Source organism: Leopardus geoffroyi, chromosome C3 (assembly GCF_018350155.1).
Source record: "Leopardus geoffroyi isolate Oge1 chromosome C3, O.geoffroyi_Oge1_pat1.0, whole genome shotgun sequence".
In the NCBI taxonomy this organism is placed as follows: domain Eukaryota; kingdom Metazoa; phylum Chordata; class Mammalia; order Carnivora; family Felidae; genus Leopardus; species Leopardus geoffroyi.
Window position 1 is genome coordinate 89,952,707 of NC_059338.1, and position 19,439 is coordinate 89,972,145.

Here is a 19,439-nt window from a genome sequence, read left to right on the forward strand (position 1 = left end):
ATGATCTCACGGTTGGTGAGTTCGAGCCCTGCGTCGGGCCCTGTGCTGACAGCTCAGCCTGGAGCCTGCTGTGGATTCTGTGTCTCTCTCTCTGCCCCTCCCCTGCTCGTGCTCTTCCCTATCTCTCGAAAGTAAATAAACATTAAAAAAAAAAAAAAAAGCACATCGGATCTCTCCTTAAAGCTTTCCAGTGGCTTTCCACCGCATTTGTGATGACATCAATTCCTTCAATGTTTCACAAGAATTAAGATGATCTGGCTTTCTCTTTTTCTTCCACCTTGTTTCCTACCCCCTACATGCCTACCCACTATGTTCTAGCCACAAGTTTTAGCATCTGAAGCCCCAAAACTCATTTTCATCTTGGGCCCTTTGTACTTCCTACCTTCCCTTTCTGGAAATTCTACTTTCGGGCTCCTCCTCACATCATCCACATCTCAGTTTGGAGGCCACCTTTCAAAGAGGTCTTTGCTGACCATGCAGTTTAAGAGAATCTTCAGTGAACTTAAATCATCATATAACTGTTTTCATAGCTTGCATCCCTACTTTTTAAATTTTTTTTCATGTTTATTTATTTTTGAAGGAGAGTCAGAGTGTGAGTGGGGGAGGGGCAGAGAGAGAGGGAGACACAGAATCCGAAGCAGGCTCCAGGCTCTGAGCTGTCAGCACAGAGCCCGACGTGGGGCTCGAACTCTCGGACTGTGAGATCATGACCTGAGCTGAAGTCGGACGCTCAACTGACTGAGCCACCCAGGCACCCCGCTTGCATCCCTACTTTATGAATTTATTTGTTTCCTGTTTTACATCTGCCTCTCATCCTCATCCTCTTCCTGCCTTTAAGAATATGAGCACTCTGAAACTGGGGACGTTGTCATGACCATTGTGACGGTATACTCTACCTGACCAGAATAAATCCTCAATAAATATTTATTTGATTGAATGAATAAATTTGATTTGCTTTATGTGTTACTTGATCTACAGTAATTTGTGGCCATAACCCTCTCTTTCAAGATTTTAATGTCCTCGAGGGCAGGGAAAATATTGGGTATATCCTTAGAGGAGCTACTTTGTTGTGTACATAAACATCTACTGATGTGGCCATTCCAACTTGTCTTAGTTTGCTGAATTCAATAGCTTTTAAGGATTAGCATCTTCCCAAGCTCTGTCACGCATCAGTAAGCTGCTTCCAAACTCAGACTTGTCTATTCTCTCATTCAAGGTCAAATCCGATCATTATATTACCCATATCAACTAGCCCTAACAATAGCTTGGGATACTTTTTTTTTAATACATAGAATGAGTTAAAGATTGTTCTATGGGGGGTGCCTCGGTGGCTCGGTTGGTTGAGTATCTGGCTCTTGATTTTGGGTCAGGTCATGATCTCACAGTTTGTGAGTTCAAGCCCCACGTTGGGCTCTTCACTGACAGTGCGGAGCCTGCTTGGAATTCTCTCTCTCTCCTTCTCTCTCTGCCCCTCCCCCACTCATGCTCACTTGCTCTTTCTCTCTCTCTCTCTCTCTCTTAAAATAAATAAATAAGCTTAATAAAAAATTTATTAAAAAAAAAAGATTGTTCTATTAGCCTTACTTGAGTTCCATCTGCACCGATCTTGTTCAGGGCTCCAACAGTGCTATACAGAAAGTTAATGATCTTATTGAAATTTTCATCTCCAATACTCCAGGATCCATCCACCATAAACACCAGATCTGCCTTGGCAGCTCTACATACTAAAGACCAAGAATTAATTTTGAATCAGAGATAAGGAGAAAACGTAGTAGTTGTTAAATCAACAAAGTAGATGATCTTTTCCTTCTGGTAACTAGAGCCCATTCCCATAGAAAAGGTATAAATCATATTCTAAGCTTTTAATCATTACACTTCCTGACAATCATTTCTTTCCTATGGTCAACTTCCTATTCATGACTGAGAAGCTTTTATCAAACAGGTGGAATCAGAAGAGGAAAAAAAAAATCCACCAATCTCAGTCCCCAAAAACAGAAAATGAAAGAATAGAAAAATGAGGGACTAAAGCAATTTAGAGACAGAAGTATCAACAAATGCTCTCTAGTGCTCACTTATTAAAAGAAAGCCCAAACTATTACTCTGAGCACCCTGTCCTCTGCTTATTGAGTCAGTAACTTCAGAGAGATTCAAATTCAGAAGAAAACCGTGGGACACAATGGAAGCAGATTAATCTACAACGTGGTATGCATTTGGGCTGAGGCCATAAGCAAGATTTCAGCCTTGCTCTACAATTCTCTCTATACTTTCCTGCCACCCATAGGTACATGTCAAGAAATGTACCCTAACGCTAGCCCAGGGAAACTATTATCAGTGGGTATTATTGATTTCAACATAACAAGCAAAAAACACACCAAGAAAAACCTACTCTACTGAAAGCATTTTTTAGTAGTCCTTTGTTGGTATCCTGTGTTGTTTCAGATTATCTATGCCTCTCTTCCCCTTATTAGTATGGATCATTGTGGCTAACTCTGTTTTATGATGAAACAAACAATTTAATCTTCAATAATCTGAATCTTTTAATCTTAGGCCAGCTGCACACAAATATTCTATGAGATAATGTGCCTTTCTCCTTTCTTTAGGGAAAAAAAACACACTGGGTTTTTATTTTATTAAGTGCAACTTTATTCCCTTAAAGCTATTTATAATATAGAATAAACCATCTCCAGGTGAGGTAATACTCCAGGATCTAGTGTGGTTGTTCTCTTAAATTCTGAGATTAATAAAATTTTATAAATTTATGGTTTGAATTTAAAGCTAAAAAGGATCACAAGATATGCTAATTATAAGCTTATTAAAGAAAACCCCGTCCTCTGTTTCCAAGGAAAAATTAAATCAAGATTAGATTCCAACTTTGAAATGAGAGCAAAATCTATTTGAAAATATACTCAAAATGAAAATTTTACGTAATCAGAGGGCACAAATACACCAAAATGCACGAAGGAATTACCTCTGGGATATGAAATTGTGTTTTTAATTTTCTTCTTTGTACTCTTTTCTACTTTTTAATGTTTGTTTAATAAACAAACCCAACAGAAACCCTAAACCTAAAATCACAGCATTATCATATTATTCTTTTACCTTCTTTTGCTGGTGGAATGGTCGGAGGAAAAGTAGGTGGTTGAGTAGGAAGTGATTCTGTAAAGGAGAGGGCAAGAGAACATCAATTAGCCATCACATCTGTGGCGAAGAGAGAGAGGTCATGGAGTCATAGTTCTTCAGGAAAGTCAATGATTTTGACTATTGTCTTCTTGGAGAATTTAGCGACTACTATAAATCAGCCTCAGCCTGTGAAAACTGGCTCCCTCCATCCCCTAAAACTCAGACTGAAAGCTTGAAATACCATTTTGCCACAATTCAGTTTACCCAGCAGGAGTCAATGCAATCAAACTGTCAACTACAAAGTGGTTCTAATGCTGATTTAAGGCAAGAATCTTGCCAACCTATTTCAGATTAGTCTCTGGCTGCTTTCACACATGTAATAAACGTCATTTCCATTCTGCCTAACTAAGGACTGACCATCAATCCTCGCTCAATAGCCCTCTCTCCTTTCTCACCCTGCATCCCCCAGATATGGTCCCCAGTGGAATCTAATTTGCTCTCTGTTCTGCTCAGACTGAATCTGGAAAACTTTCAGTTCTGAGGACCAAATGGCAGGACATTGGGAGACTACCGTGTGTCCACATCAGTTTAACCTGGATGAGGAGGGATGAGAAGTTCATGTAATATGCAAAGTGTGGTTAGCGAAAGGAACAGAGGAAAGTTCAGTGAGAGCGGTGCCTATCATAGCCGTTCATGTGGCAAAGGGCAAGAAAATTATGGCATCATTAGGTAAACATCCCAAATGTTACTATATTCTTTTCTTAATCTCATCTGACACTAAAAGTTTAAGGAAAACTGAGAAATGTCTTTTTATTATCTTAGTTTAATTTGAGGGAAATCTCTCAACTAAGCATAGCCGTTCACTCTGGAGATAGTAAGCACCAAACAGCGGGAAAGATTTGAGTTCAGGCAGACTGATTATTTTTCAGGATGGTTGTAAACAGAATTCCTTCACTGGCAGGAAGTTTGGAAGAGATGAATTTTAATTTTAAGGTCTTTTCCAATTCTAAGAGACAATCAAATGAAATTATTTAAGTAAAATCAACATTAAAAAATGAGATAACTGCATATTACTGACATGGAAACTGAGATTAATTAGTATGTGAAATGAAGCAAGACATATAATACCATGGTATGATCCCATTTGTGAAACATAAAAAAATCTGATTATATATATATCTGATATATATCAATATATCTATATATGTCTATATAGATGTAGATTGGATAGAATCTATCAGGTAGAATTTCTTGAAGGAGACCAAGCTGGGAAGAAAAATGGGGAAAGAGGGAGGCCAACAAAGTGCTTTATACCTTTGTTGCATTATTATGGAGATATATATATATATATATATATATATATATATATATATATATGCATATATATATGTGTATATATATGTACATATGTATATACATATATATATGTATATATATATACACACACATCATTTTTATCTTTTAGAGACAATTTTTGAAGCTAAAACATTTCAAAAATAAAATACAAATTGAGATATCTTAATACCAAAACTAGGATTGTAAAGCTCTCTTGAAAACACCGTAAAATGCTTCCATAGCCAGATTTATTTATCTTAAAATCTGTGGAAGTAATGGGTCATCTTTATAATTGTCCATCTTCTTTAATGTGGAAAATTGAGGCATATCCTAAGTTCTAAATCCTAAGAACAAAATCAATGAGAAGCAATGGCAGACAGATCAATATGTTTGGGCAGAACATCTGGCCAAAGAATCCTTTGGGTGGGAAGAACCACAACAAACTATTAACACATATTTATATTCTCTATGTGGCATACAGATGGCCCTTGACTTCAATACGTGAGCGGTTGTCACATAGAAGACAGAGCAGTCTTGATCTGCATTGCTTCCAAAGGTTGAACTAGAACCAGTGGGTAGAAGCTACAAGAAGATAGACATCCCCAATATAAGGAAAACATTTACATCACACAGAGCTATCCAAATTAACCCTGGGTTGGTAGTTAACAGTTGTGGAGTTAGGGTTAGGGGGAGTTGAAATAGACCAGGGATCGCAAACTCAAAAATTTTTAGAGGTCATGCAAGTAATGAATATGAGCAAAGAACTAGCCTAAACATTGAGTGGCAAACTTGAGAGCACATTTACTGTGTAAAAAGAGACAGCAGTTGGTCTCAGCATATTAGCACCATGAGGATATATGCCTGTCCTGTGTTGTCAAATCTTTTGAACCTTCAACAAATACTTTAAAGCTTGGGGGGGGGGGGGGCAGGGAAGTATGGCTCAGAGAAAACATATCTGATGGTGATATCTAACCCATGAGTATCAGTTTGTGACTTCTAAGAAGAAAGTCATGGTGATAACAAATACTTGTTCAATAAGATACAGGTAGAAAATTTCCTCAACAGGTTCTCTTGGATCTTCACCACCATATGACATGAGATAGTAGGTATTAAATTTTACTGCCGAGCAAAGAGAAGCTCAGTGATGTACAAATGCCCAAGGCTGTAAATGTGAGAAAGAGTCCCAACCAAGCCTGTTTGACTCGAAATCTTGTGCACTACCAGGACCCCAATAACTTTAAAATTATATGATCCTCTCTATCCAAAAAACAGAACTCTAATCAGCAATGAAGAGAAACATACTACTGATACATCCTACAACATGAATAAACCTCAAAAACACATGCTAAGTGAAAGATGTCAGATGCAAAAGACTACATATTCCTTATTTCCATTTAAATAAAATGTCCAGAAAACGCAAATGTGTAAGAAAAGAAAGCAAGTTGCCTGAGGTTAAACACAGAGGATTGTCTGTGAATGGGTATGAAAGATCTCTTTGGGTGGATAGAAATGTTCTAAAACTGGATTGTAGTATTGACTATACAATTCTTGGAATGTACTAAAAATCACTGAATTGTACACTTAAAATGGGTGACTTTTATGATATATAGGTTACACCTCAAAACTACATACGCAATATAAAATGCATATATAGTGCACATGCAAACTCTATTTTAGAGTTATGAAATGAAGTCTTTATATTTGAAAAAAAATGGATGATTCCATTTATTACGCTTTCATTTGAAGGTCACGCATTGTTGATGATTTCTTCCTGCTTATGCCAGACCACATAGACAATAGAACTTTCCAAATGTCAGATACATGATAGAGGGGCTACCAAGAAAACCCATCGCCTTCCACCTATTCAGATCTAAATCGTCAGAGACTTCGAGCCTAAGTTCAAGATACTGAGTTAGCCCACAAACGTTTTCCCAGAATTCACTACAATTAAAACCATTCTCATGTTTGTGGCCTTTACGTCAGGAATCCTTTATTAAAAGCCATTCCAAGAAGTTGACACTCTCCTTGGTCTTTAGAACATGTAAAAAGTGCTTTGTTTTAATTTTATACTTTGCCTTTCCCTTCAGTACATCAGATCTGCAGCCAACTTGGAAAAAGTGCAAGAGCCTCTTAAGTAGGCAATAACTCGAGGGTCAGCCATTTGGAACATCTTGGCTCCATTCCCACCTCATAGCTGTGGTAATATGCCATTGTTTGAATGTCAGGACCCGGTCCTTAAACTTCATTTCACACTCCACATACCACAAAAGTTTCTTATGGATATAGATCACAATATAGGTCATTGTTTCAGGCACTTTGCTATCATATGGCCTTATAGTCCCTTGTGAAGCATATGGAGGATGGAAAAAACCCATACAGATGACATCAGTGGGCCACATGCGGTGAATTATGGGACTGGAGAAGAGGACCAAAAACTTGTATTACAGATATTCCTGGGCAGCAATAGCTGACATTTTTCTAAATGGAATAAGGTTTTTGAATCAAAACAGGATGCCTAAAATACTGTTTATTCACAGAGACAGGGATCAGGAGAGGACACACTTAACTTACGTGTTTTTTCCATTATGCTGACACTGGGTCCCTCAATCTCCTGAAGTTTTGTGTAAACACTGATTTTATATTCTGAATCAGGCTGAAGTCCGTAGAAGCAATGCCTGGTTGTCCCTCCGCCCACAGTGGATTCTTGCTTTTTTGTATCTAAAATAAAAGTAGAACAAAATGTACATGCATGAAATTTTTAAAAACAGTTACCAGTAGACAGGGCGCCTGGGTGGCGCAGTCGGTTAAGCGTCCGACTTCAGCCAGGTCACGATCTCGCGGTCCGTGAGTTCGAGCCCCGCATCGGGCTCTGGGCTGATGGCTCAGAGCCTGGAGCCTGTTTCCGATTCTGTGTCTCCCTCTCTCTCTGCCCCTCCCCCATTCATGTTCTGTCTCTCTCTGTCCCAAAAATAAATAAACGTTGAAAAAAAAAAAAAAATTTAAAAACAGTTACCAGTAGATAACTTGCTTCTGAAACACTTACTATGCATGGCCTAATCAGATAACTTCAGAACGAATTACACTTGTTTAGGTGCTGTATCTTTTCCTAAAGAGTTAATACATCCACTGATTTTTTTGTAATTGAAAATCACATTTTCTATGTTAAAAAAAAATGAGAATAAAAGACTCCAGAGATCAACCCTTTAATGGAAAATTATTAATGCATATAATTGTGTGTGCACATCGTAATTGATCTCCTGGATCTCTTGGTGTGGAGGTGAGTATATTTTTTAGAAATTAGAATATTCTTTTACAAACATGATTCTCCAGAATACAGTCAACCAGTTACAAATCAACAAAAAGATACATCCTTTTGGCCCCATACAACTTACTACCATGCAAAAAGATGCCCTTCTTGGCAGTGGCCTAAAAATATAGGTATGGAGTTAGAAATTATAGGATGCTAGGCAATCCTTATGCCTGTGGATGAAGAGGTGTTCCTCCAGGGTTTCCGGAACTTCATCCACACGTCCAGATTATTTTCAGAACTGCTACAAATGCAGGCAAGAGCTCAGAGCGTCACTGAGACAGCCAGTAAGTCCCCAGAATGTCCGATTTCCTACCTTTCAGCCTTAATTTTTAACCAACACTCATGATTTCTTTCAACTGCAATAAAGACTCCTAGGAAGCTTGGAGAAAGCTGCCTCTACTCTGAAAATCATTTTCTATTCTTTCAAAATCACAACTGAGTAAGTAAAACATGGTGCTTCAGTGGCTCAAGGCCCTAGTTCCAAAGTTCTTTTTGTTCTACGAAGAAGACAGCAGTATACAGCCATCTCCACAAAGAACCTTCTCTTTCTTGTCTCCACCATGGCAGAAGCACAAAGAACCTAGCAGACCTGATTAACTGTTGGCTACTTTCTTTATTCCCATACTCACAGCAAGATTGTTTCGCCTTTCTGGAGAAATTAGTGCTGGCCCTTGGGTCTGGAGTCTAGGGTAGCTGGATTTATTATACTCATCATTTTCTGAGGGCTTACTATGTGCCAGGTTCTGTGCTTTGTATTTAGTGATACAATAACCAGAAAGATAATATTAGCCAGCATTTAATGAGCACTGACCATGTGCCAGACACTATCCTAAAGATTTTACATGTATCGGCCCATTTGATCCTTATAATAGTTATAATTGCTCCAATCTAGAGACAAGAAACCGAAGGCCAGAAAAGTTAGTAACTTAATCAAGTACATATGGCTAAGTAGCAGAACTGAAATTAAATTCAGAACTCTAAATCACAGTCTCAGAGGACACTGCTTTAATTTCCATTAATATATCATAAAATAATGTAAGTTAAATGGTTTTTCTAAATAAAAGTTTCAGAGAGGCTGAGTGCATATGAAATGAGCAAACATGATAGCTTGCAGAGATCAGATGAGGACCCCTTATGAGTCGGGGCTTTATCACTCCATTGGACAAAGCTGCCTACCTTGGTGGCTTTAATTACTGAAGAGTCTCAAATGGGTTTTCTTCATTGGCATAGAGCATTTATTATTTTATACTACATAGTTAATTGGTTAAAAGGAAGAATTGATGCTACCATGAAAAGAACAATTATTTAAAAAGATCTAGATTGGGGCGCCTGGGTGGCGCAGTCGGTTAAGCGTCCGACTTCAGCCAGGTCACGATCTCGCGGTCCGTGAGTTCGAGCCCCGCGTCAGGCTCTGGGCTGATGGCTCAGAGCCTGGAGCCTGTTTCCAATTCTGTGTCTCCCTCTCTCTCTGCCCCTCCCCTGTTCATGCTCTGTCTCTCTCTGTCCCAAAAATAAATAAACGTTGGAAAAAAAAAATTAAAAAAAAAAAAAAAAAAAGATCTAGATTGATCTTAGTTTTACCCATAAGTTGTATCCATCTACTTAATGCCTTATATAACTTTATTTCTAGGAATTTAAAAATCCAGTGTTAAAAAACTGCATTGATTAAACACATTACACATATTATTTGCTGGTTAAAAAAGAACTCCTTCAAACTGTTAATTGAAGTTTATTAAATATAAATAAAATATAGAAAACAAAAACAGAACAGTACAAAATATAAAAATGTTAATTTTTCTATTTTGAAAGAATAATACCTATTAAATTTCAATCTGTAATTTAATATATAATGGAACAAAACATACATGTGTTATAACATACATTTATTAGAACAGACATGATATATATCATTTAAAACTTGTCCATGGACAAAATCCTTCTTTGAAAAATACAAATAAGATTTTTAAAACTGTAAGTAAATTAAAGCCACTTATTAAATGGAACATGAAATTTATTTTTTTTATTTTTATGATTGATAATATAAAGGAGTTTCAAAAGTGAACTTCATATAATCTTTAGTAATATATTTGTTCAGAGTGACTTAAGGTCTACTTCAAAAATTTTCTTATCTATGTGACAAAATGATGAAATAAAAAATTGTTGGGGCACCTGGTTGGCTCAGTTGGATAAGCATCTGACTTTGGCTCAGGTCATGATCAGTTCATGAGTTTGAGCCCTGCATCAGGCTCTCTGTTGTCAGCACAGAGACCGCTTCAGATCCTCTGTAAGCCCCCTGGTCTCTGCTTCTCCCCCGCTGGTTCCCTCTCTCTCTCTCTCTCTCTCTCTCTCTCTTTTTTTCTCTCTCAAAATAAAAGTTTAAAAATGACTTAAAATTTTTCCCAGGTGTTTGTCAGATTACATCTTGCTGTGACAGGAATTTGATAGTAAGGAAATGTTCATAAACCCTGCACTCTGTTTTGTTGGTGTCCCAGTTCAGTCTGTGGTTCCCAGGTTCAGGACCCCACATGAGCTGTTTCTTTCTAACCCTTACCCACAACTTTGGAGCCTCTTGCAAGCTTTTGTGAGTCACCTATAAAACAAAAATTTTCTAACCCTTATGGCATGGATATTTATCCATTTTCATAAAAGCTTCCAGGAACTCTACAGGAATCAATTCTAGAAAAGTGCTTTTCTGTCATCTCTATTTCTCATGGATGTTCATGCACTTTATCAACCCTCAACAATAGAATATAAATTGATTTTACTGTTAAGCAACAACATAAAAATCTCAAAGCCATGGGAAAACTGGAACAGGCACTGTAAAATTTTGGGAAATGATATTACTTTAATTCCCAATAATAACAAAGAGGGGTTACATGAATGGGGATGTACCCATGTTGCTTTTGGCATGTGTGATTTAGGTCTAATGGCTTAGCCTTAAAAGAAAACATTTAAACTGATCAAATGATGACTGATTTCCTCAACTCTTTGTGCCAAAAGCAAGGAGTTAATTTATTTTTTTGGAACAGGAGAAGAAATTCTGTCTTTGTGCATTCATTCTTATGAACCATGGCTAAATACATTCTCTGGGTTATTGTGTTGAAAACGATGCCACCAGCTTGACTCACCAAAATGTCCTATGAGTAGTTACTGAGATGCACAAGCAAAGAATATCCAGGATCCAGGATACTCTGCTGGAATTTTATGACATAAATGCTTCCAATCCCTAAGTCCCTCAAATATCCTGACACACAATCATAATGTCACTGCCGGGGCACCTGGGTAGCTCAGTCGGTTAAGCGTCTGACTTTGGCTTGGGTTATGATCTCGTGGTTTCTGAGTTTGAGCCCCATCCTAGGCTGGCTGCTGCCAGGGAAAGGCCCACTTGAGATCCTCTGTCCTCCTGTCGCTGCCCCTCCCCGACTTGCATGCTCACTAGCTCTCTCTCTCTCAAAAATAAATAAACATTGAAAAATAAATAAAATGGTCATAATGTCACTGCCTCAAAAAGCTTAATCTTGAGACTATGTTTTGTTTCATGCGATCTTTTGTTTTGGATCTGGTGTCTGGTAAGGCAGGCTCTCCACTATGCTGCAATTCTGTTGATGATACTGCAAAATTGGCATTTCAACATTCAGTGACAGAAGGCAAGTTGAGCATTCTTTGAAATCTTCCTTAAGCAGTCTAACAAGAAATTCACCAAGTTATGGGGACTACAAAGGGAATAAAGTATTTGGGATCATGTGGCATCTAAATACATGAACTTAAAGGGAAATGATATACCCAACCTTGGATGCCAAGTCAACTCAAAAATAGCTTGGAGAACGAGACAGAATTCCAGAGCATCCACAGAACTAACGGAAACTCTCTTGGAGTTCTGAGCTACCTAAGACCAACCAAAAGTCTCTGACTTGGTCTGTCCTATCATTAACCAAAAGCCTACAATTTAATTTGGCAAATGGATGAGTGACTCAAACACAGATTTATTTCAGCCTCTCCTGAGAGGACCTCATCCTTCTGGTAATCTTTCTTTCTTTTTTTTTTTTTTTTTTCCTTCTTGGCTATAAAAAAAAGTCATAATATTAAATGGGTAGAGGACATCTGTTGTTTTTGCCTGTCTTGCAACCATTCTCCCTTTCTTTGAATCTATTTTTCCCCACTCTTGGTCTTTATAATTTGGGAAAAAACTGAGTAACAACCCTTCTCCCCTCCAGATACAGAGGTGGGAGGCAACCAGGTCCGACCAGTCAGTTTATTTCATGCCCTTGAACTCAATGACAGATTTAGGGGCATGTGACCCAAGCCAAGCCAGTATGACTCAGTTCTTGGACTTTTGTTGGAATTATTGAGAAAGAAAAGCTCTTTTTTTACTCAGGCTGGTTAAGCTGTAAACTGGGAGGTGTCATTCTGGATCCGACTGGGGCCAACTCAGAGAATCTGGCCGAGGATGAGTACAGAGCAAGAGAAGGGAGCAAGACTTCATCTTGATGGCATTGTTTGAACACTTAGATCCAGATGTGCCTGGTGCCGGACACTTCTAAACTTCTCAGTAGTCAATAAATTGACCCTTTTGTTTAAGCTCCTTTTATCTGCATCCCTACCATTTACAAACAAACCTGAATGATACAGCCTGGCCACTTTATTCACAAAAATCTTGGAAATTTGTAGGTATTACCTTAGATAAAAGCCTCAAAAAAAGCCTCAATTTTAGAGAAACTGAAGCCCAGAGAGTTGACCAGCAATTATGGTCAAAGCCGAGGGCCTCTCCACTGACTTCATCTCAGAATACAAGTGCATGTGACCAGACGATGGGGATTATATTTTTTAAAAAACTGGAAAAAATTACCTGTCAAACAGTAAGAATTTATCAGAAACATTAAAAAATACGTCACTCTGGGATAAAGTTTTTCTCCATCACATGGAGGAATCAGATCCCATTTCTCTCTAGTATCTCCTCTGGGATAGAAGGACTAAACATTCTGCACAGGTAGCGTATGTAGTCAATGGGAGACACTACAAAGTTAAAACAGAGGGGGCCCTGAAACTCATCTCCCCATGGAAGAATCTGCATCTGACCACAAGTCCTTCAAAGGCACCAATCAGGATAATGATTTTATTTCTCTGTAAAATAAACAAACTCCACCTCAAATCAAGCTCCTAGATACAGAGAACAGACTCATGGTGGCCAGAGGCAGGTGTTGGGGGGGGGGGGTGGGTAGGAGAAATGGGTGAAGGAAGTTAAAAAATGTTAGAGAGAGAGAGAAAGAGAAAGAAAGAAAGAAAGAAAGAAAGAAAGAAAGAAAGAAAGAAAGAAAGAAAGAAAGAAAGAAAAAAGAAATGCAACTGAATTTTTCCCTACTCTAAAGTAGGAAGACTATCCCTTGATCTAAATAAACTATATGTTAAACCATTTAAACATATTCCCTACTGCTATCTCCATACTCCCTCCCCACTCCCAACACTCCTCTTTGAGGTAGACTGTCAGTTAGAAACTGTTGCTGCCCATTAATTAATATTCTTCAGTTAGACAACTGGATGAATGAGATGTAAGCTAATTGGGCTCATAAATCTCCCAGCTATAAATGTTGATGAAAAACCAATTGAGCAACACTTTGCTCATTCTTGTTTAATTGAGCCTTGAATGTAAGCCTCAGTTGAAGAGGTTTTTGGCAGCCTGGAGATAATACCAAGGGAGGACAAGTTAACTTCACTTGAAGACAGAAGGAAATGTGGACTCATTTGTTTGTTTGTTTGTTTGTTTGTTTGTTAACAAAGATCTTGGCTTCAAAAAAGAGCTTTGTGAGGTTTTAGACTACCAGATCAATGCTATCACACACATCTTTCATGTCCTCTGATGACAATCCCAGTGCTATTTTGCAAATATGCAACGATGAAAACATTTAAATAAAAAATATACTTATAGAGCTTACTAATTCCATTGACAAAGTCAGTTTCAATGTATGTTTATGTCAGTCTATATAACTAAAATTTTTATGAAAGCCAGTGAATATCCATAGGAGCCTATGTACCTTCATGTCAACTTCTTAAATGACACAAAAGGATAAAAGTATTGTGGGGCAGTTTAGGAGTGTGATTTTTATCATTAGTAATTTTTTAAAGCTTAACAAATACCACTAAATGTCAACCCTTCTCTATGAAAATGTGATTTAGCCTGTCTTATAAAGATATGTGAAACATGACTCCTCAAGATTTTGTAGTCATTTCTCAAACAGTAGCATACCTTTCATGTACTTCTGCTTAAACATCTCATAAATCATATTAAATACAACCACAAAATCCATATGACTTGTCCTGACATTTCCTCACTCAGTGTTTATTTCAGCATAAAGCCACTCCTATATGTTTAGTCATGCCAGGCTAAAGGGATCCTTGAAGTATCACACACAGGGAATCAAGGAATTAGTGGCTTAGCATGTCGATTGAGACAATGCCTTGGCTGGGGTTGGCAGAAGTCTCTTTTTGTGTCACTCGTATTCTATTCTCATATTCTCAGCATATTTCCAAATGCTCTCACCTCTCTACTAACCTGTGCTTTCCACTTTCCTGCCTTTTTTTTTTTTTTTTTAAATTTTTTTTTCAACGTTTTATTTATTTTTGGGACAGAGAGAGACAGAGCATGAAAGGGGGAGGGGCAGAGAGAGAGGGAGACACAGAATTCGAAACAGGCTCCAGGCTCTGAGCCATCAGCCCAGAGCCCGACGCGGGGCTTGAACTCACGGACCGCGAGATCGTGACCTGGCTGAAGTCGGACGCTTAACCGACTGCGCCACCCAGGCGCCCCTTTCCTGCTTTTTTTAAGAGAGAGAATGCAAACAAGCGAGGGACAGAAGGAGAAAGAGAATCCCAAGCAGGTTCCACGCTCAGAGTGGAGCCCAATGTGGGGCTTGATCCCACAACCCTGGGATCATGACCTGAGCTGAAATCAAGAGTCAGATGCTCAATGGACTGAGCCAAAAAAAAAAAAAAAAAAAAAGCCTGCTTTTTTCAATTAAACAAGAATGAATAAGAAATAATCATGGGGAAACCATGATTATTTGTCCAGAAAGAAAATTTTTTAACAATTTTATTACCAATTTTGAAAGATTAAAAGAATCGCTTGGAATTCTCCAGCGTCTTCTAGAGTCTCCCCCAAATAACAAGATATATCTTTTGCACCGATAATACAGTATTTAATCTGATAAATCAGATTAAAGTAATTTTCATTATTTGATCTCATCTTCTGAATATTATGCAAGCTGATAATAGTCCCTACAAACTTACTTTTTGGGAATCAGCCTTTTGTTGTTGTTCTTCAAACTTTTAATGAAAATAGGCAGACATTTCTAGTTTTTCAACTTTGAAACAAAGTTCCAAATTTAGATGTTCTTGAGAACAGTAATGCTGAAAAACCTGCCTATGATGGCATAGATCTTAAACCATCTCTTAAATGAGAGTTTATTGTTCACCATTTATCCTCCAAAATAAAGAGAGTCAGTCAGTAAGAAAACCATTAAAATCAAAATGAGATCCCCATGGAGTAACACTAAAATAATAACACCATTTCATTTTAACGTACGTTAGTCATGGCTATTTGTCTCCTATTGCCAATAGCAGCTTCCACTCTCTGGAGGTTAAGGTGGGCAAAGCACTGTTGCAAATGTTGCACGCGGAGTTATCGCCACGTAATCCTCCAGAATGCCACAAGATCAGCACTGTGGTTATACCCATTAACAGATGAGAAAACAATCATTTGGAGAGGTTAAATAATCGGCTTACCTAGCCATTCTGACTCCATACCCCGCATGATCCATCATATAACATTGGCTCCTCAAGAAGAGAGCTCTAGTCTGTTACTTGAATGTTGTCCACAGAGATTTGCACAGAACTAAGTACGTGAGCGCTTGACAAAATCATCCGTGATAGGTGGCACTTACCCTGGAGCGATTCGATGACCACTCTGTAGGCAGTGGCATGGCGATGCACCTGCCACTGGGCACACAAGCTGGTCATTTGAACCTGCTCTGCTTGAAGATTGGTCACACCCAAAAACACTATAATGAAAAGAAACACACCTATGTCACACTACAGACAACGCCACAAATGTCCCCAAGTCTGAAATGAACTTTAACCCAATAACATTCTAATTCAAAGTTCCCATAGCCAGTGGTGGGAAATCCACAAACTCACAATAAATTAGTGCACAAAAGACAACGATTTTATTACTTGAGAGAGAAGTTGCAAAACATGTATAAATATGGTCTGTTTTACACTTGTAAACAAAAAGGGAAATAGTCACAGAAACAAGACCAGATGTAATAGATGGTGAAATTCTGTTTTTTTATCTGATTTTTAATCTCTCTTTATTTATTTATGCTTTCTAAATATTCCACAATTAATATATAATACTTTTATAACAAAAAATCAAATACAATATGCACTTATCAACCATTGAAGGATAGCCTTGGCTTAAATAAAAAGGAAAGCAAACTAGACAAAGGGAAGTCTTACTCAAACAGGAGTTTCATAAGGACCGGCCTTCAAAACATGATTGAAGGGAAATGAACATATTTTTGAAAATGTAAAAAAATGCAAGATTTAACACAGATAAAAAATTATAAAAATCAAACACAAAGATTCCTATTAATTTTAGAATACTGCGATATACAAAAATGATTCACAGAAAGGTTATTTTGGGAAGCAATAAAAATAGTATTTCTCCAATACAACAAAGGAGTAAGTATCTGGCATTTATCATTTAGACTCAAAAAGAACACAATTGAAAATTAATATGTATATTCTCCAATGACCTCTGACTTTCATCCACATCATTTTCTTACTTTTCCCTCTCTCTTAGCTACCTTTATAATAAAAATAGTTTAAAATTATTTTTTAAAATGGTAAAAAAGTCTTATCTAATCAAAATTTACATTTTCACATTGTTCTTTTCTGTTAGACCAGAGAGAGAAGACCTCTTTTCCAAAGGCCAAATAAATGAGCCCTGTTGTTCCATAAAAAAAAGGAAATTGTTAATGATTTATGTAACCACACCAAATTTTAAAGAAACCTTAAATTAACTTATTTGCCATTGTATGGGCTTTTATTTTGCTTGGGAGAAAGAGAGAAAACAAATAATAAGCCCATCTAACTTTTCCTTTAAAGACAGAATATAAAACAATTCAATGCTCTTAATGTTTTAAAATATATTTGGAATACCCAACATACTTCTTGAAGAAGAGAAGAGGGATGGAACAGAAGAAAGAAAGATGCAAAGAAAGGAAGATAAATGGAAACAAGACAGAGCAGGGAGAAGAGAGGTCAATAAAAAAAAATGACAGAGACAGAAAAAGTGGCCCAGACAGAAAGGGTAATTAGTATAGAGGAGGAAATTAAAATCAGCTAGTGAAGGGGAGAGGCTGAGTGGGAAAGTGCACAGGGGATTCTAGGGTGCTCCTAAGGAATGGGATTGCTGTAATAGAACAACAGAGGGAAATCACTTGGAGGTTACTGTAATGCCCAGAATGGCATTACTTTACCAGCCAAGTACAAGATCAGAACCATAGACCAAGGCCTTCCTAGATCTGTTGAAGATAGACTATTTCTTTTGAGATTAAATGGATTCTGTAATCTAACCTTTAAGGTCTTAAGATATTCCATTAAAAAAGGTTCAGGAAGCCTCCTCTAACGAAAAGCCTGGACCTATCTAAAATTTAGGTGGCCAAATAGAGGTGGCTTGGGGTCTGGTTTAATATATGCCTCATTCTTGATTGTTCCATTCATTGATTAATTATTTGGTTAGGGATGACAATGACATATGGGCCAAAGGTGTAAAGCACAATTATTACAATAATAATAATGGTTATTCACTAGTGCTTGCCATATGGCAGATCATTTTTACACATTATTTCTGGAGGCCTCACAATCAGGATATTGTCTTCATTTTAGAGTTGAGGGAACTTGAGCTCAGAGAAGTTTAGTAATCTGCTCAAGGTCACAGCTATTAAGTAGCAAATTTAAGGTTTCTACTTTTGATTATACCGTAAGTATCATTCTCCAGTGTGGGGCAGGTGGAGCTGATAGCACTAAGGATGATGTCAACTAGCACACAGCTACACCATTTTTATTTTTGTCATTTATGTATCATCTTTCGTGTGTATTGAAAATTCTGGTCTTCTGTTTAGAGTAATTATGTGGGTTTTGAAAAGTATTTAAGTAAAAAAATGTAAGTCGATTTAAAGAAATATATTAAACAGATGGCGTGGCCAACGAGAAGTCCCAGATGGTATGCAGACTGCGTGAAAACCCTTAAAAGGTACAGAAGGAAGTCCTTTTTGTATCTTTTATGGATGGTGTGTGTGTGTGTGTGTGTGTGTGTGTGTGTGTGTTCACATAAGTGGGGAGGGGCAAAGACTTTGAGAAAAGCCAAACTTTGGTCCAACTTTGACTGGCGTTGGCCATGTCGCTACAGACTAGTTGGAAAATTTCACCTAATGTGAAAAATGCCAACAAAGACTTTCCAGAAGGAAATCCTATCCGCCACCATCAAGTATATTTGCATGCCAGGTTCTGACATTCCGCCTGCCAACCAGGACTCTGAACTACAGCCCTGAGTAAGGAGCACACCTTTCTTTCCATGAAACACCATCCAGAAAGGGCAATGCTGAGGAAAATAAAAAACAACCGCCAAGTTAAAGCAGGGGTTGAGTTACAGTGAAAACAAAGCAGCAAAACCACATGCAGGGGCTGAGGCAATGGGACATCGGTCTTACGTGTTTTCACCACGCCTGTCAGAGCGTCGCTGAAGCCTGAGGCCTGGGAGGCAAATATTTTCACGTTGTAGTCCATTCCGCTGAGGAGGTTTGTGATAAGAATGGTGTTAATGCCAGATCCCACAAACGTCTCCAGTGTTGGGCCAGCAACTAGGGGAGAAAGAGTATATTTCAGTTACGCCAGAAGATGGAAAAATGGAAACACTCTTGACAGGAATTTTACTTATTCGACTGTGTTACAGTTGCTCGGAATTACATAGAAGATAAACAGCAGAGCTGGGGTTTGAACCTAGCCCCATGTGGCCCTGGAACTTACATACCTGACTACTATGCTAGGGCTCTTTTTAGGAATCTACTCCTTCTTCTCAAATATAGTTCTTTCCCTAGTGCTTACTCAGAGAAGCGGGTCCACCTCACAATCCACCGTCCGCCATACTGTGCAGCCTTCACAGTGGAGCTACTGTCTAGTAATTGGCTTTGGGGCACTTGCCAAACTAAAGAAGCCGTTTTCAATTGCCCCTTTGAGACACCCTTTGTCTCCAGGAGGCATGCAAGTGGCAGTAGCAGCAAATTTGTCACAGACGCTATGTTATACTTTGCCAAATGGGGGTTCAGCCTATATGTTGCCACTATTAGTTCTATCCCCTCCCCTTAACATTTTTTTTAAGTTTATTTATTTACTTTGAAAGAGAGAGAGAGAGAGAGAGAGAGAGAGAAAGAGCGCAAGAGTATGAGTGGAAGAAGGGCAGAGAAAGAGGGAGAAAGAGAATCCCAAGCAGGCTCTGTGCTGTCGGTGTACAGACCGATGTGGGGCTCGATCCCACAAACCATGAGCTCACACCCTGATCTGAATTCAAGAGTTGGAGGCTCAACCTATTGAGCCACCCAGGCGCCCCTCTCCTAGCATT

General features: G+C 38.2%; 1 protein-coding gene across 5 annotated transcripts in view; it reads right to left on the bottom strand.

The window, feature by feature from the left end:
* Positions 1-19,439, bottom strand: part of COL14A1 (collagen type XIV alpha 1 chain) — a 213,351-nt gene that overhangs the window by 94,845 nt on the left and 99,067 nt on the right. For all 5 annotated transcript variants that reach the window (XM_045453805.1, XM_045453809.1, XM_045453810.1 and 2 more), the window contains exons 22-26: positions 18,532-18,681; positions 15,700-15,816; positions 7,027-7,173; positions 3,100-3,156; positions 1,585-1,724 (exon numbers count right to left, since the gene is read on the bottom strand). In XM_045453805.1, the coding sequence (XP_045309761.1) occupies positions 1,585-1,724; positions 3,100-3,156; positions 7,027-7,173; positions 15,700-15,816; positions 18,532-18,681 (611 nt within the window). The remainder of the gene's footprint in view (positions 1-1,584; positions 1,725-3,099; positions 3,157-7,026; positions 7,174-15,699; positions 15,817-18,531; positions 18,682-19,439) is intronic.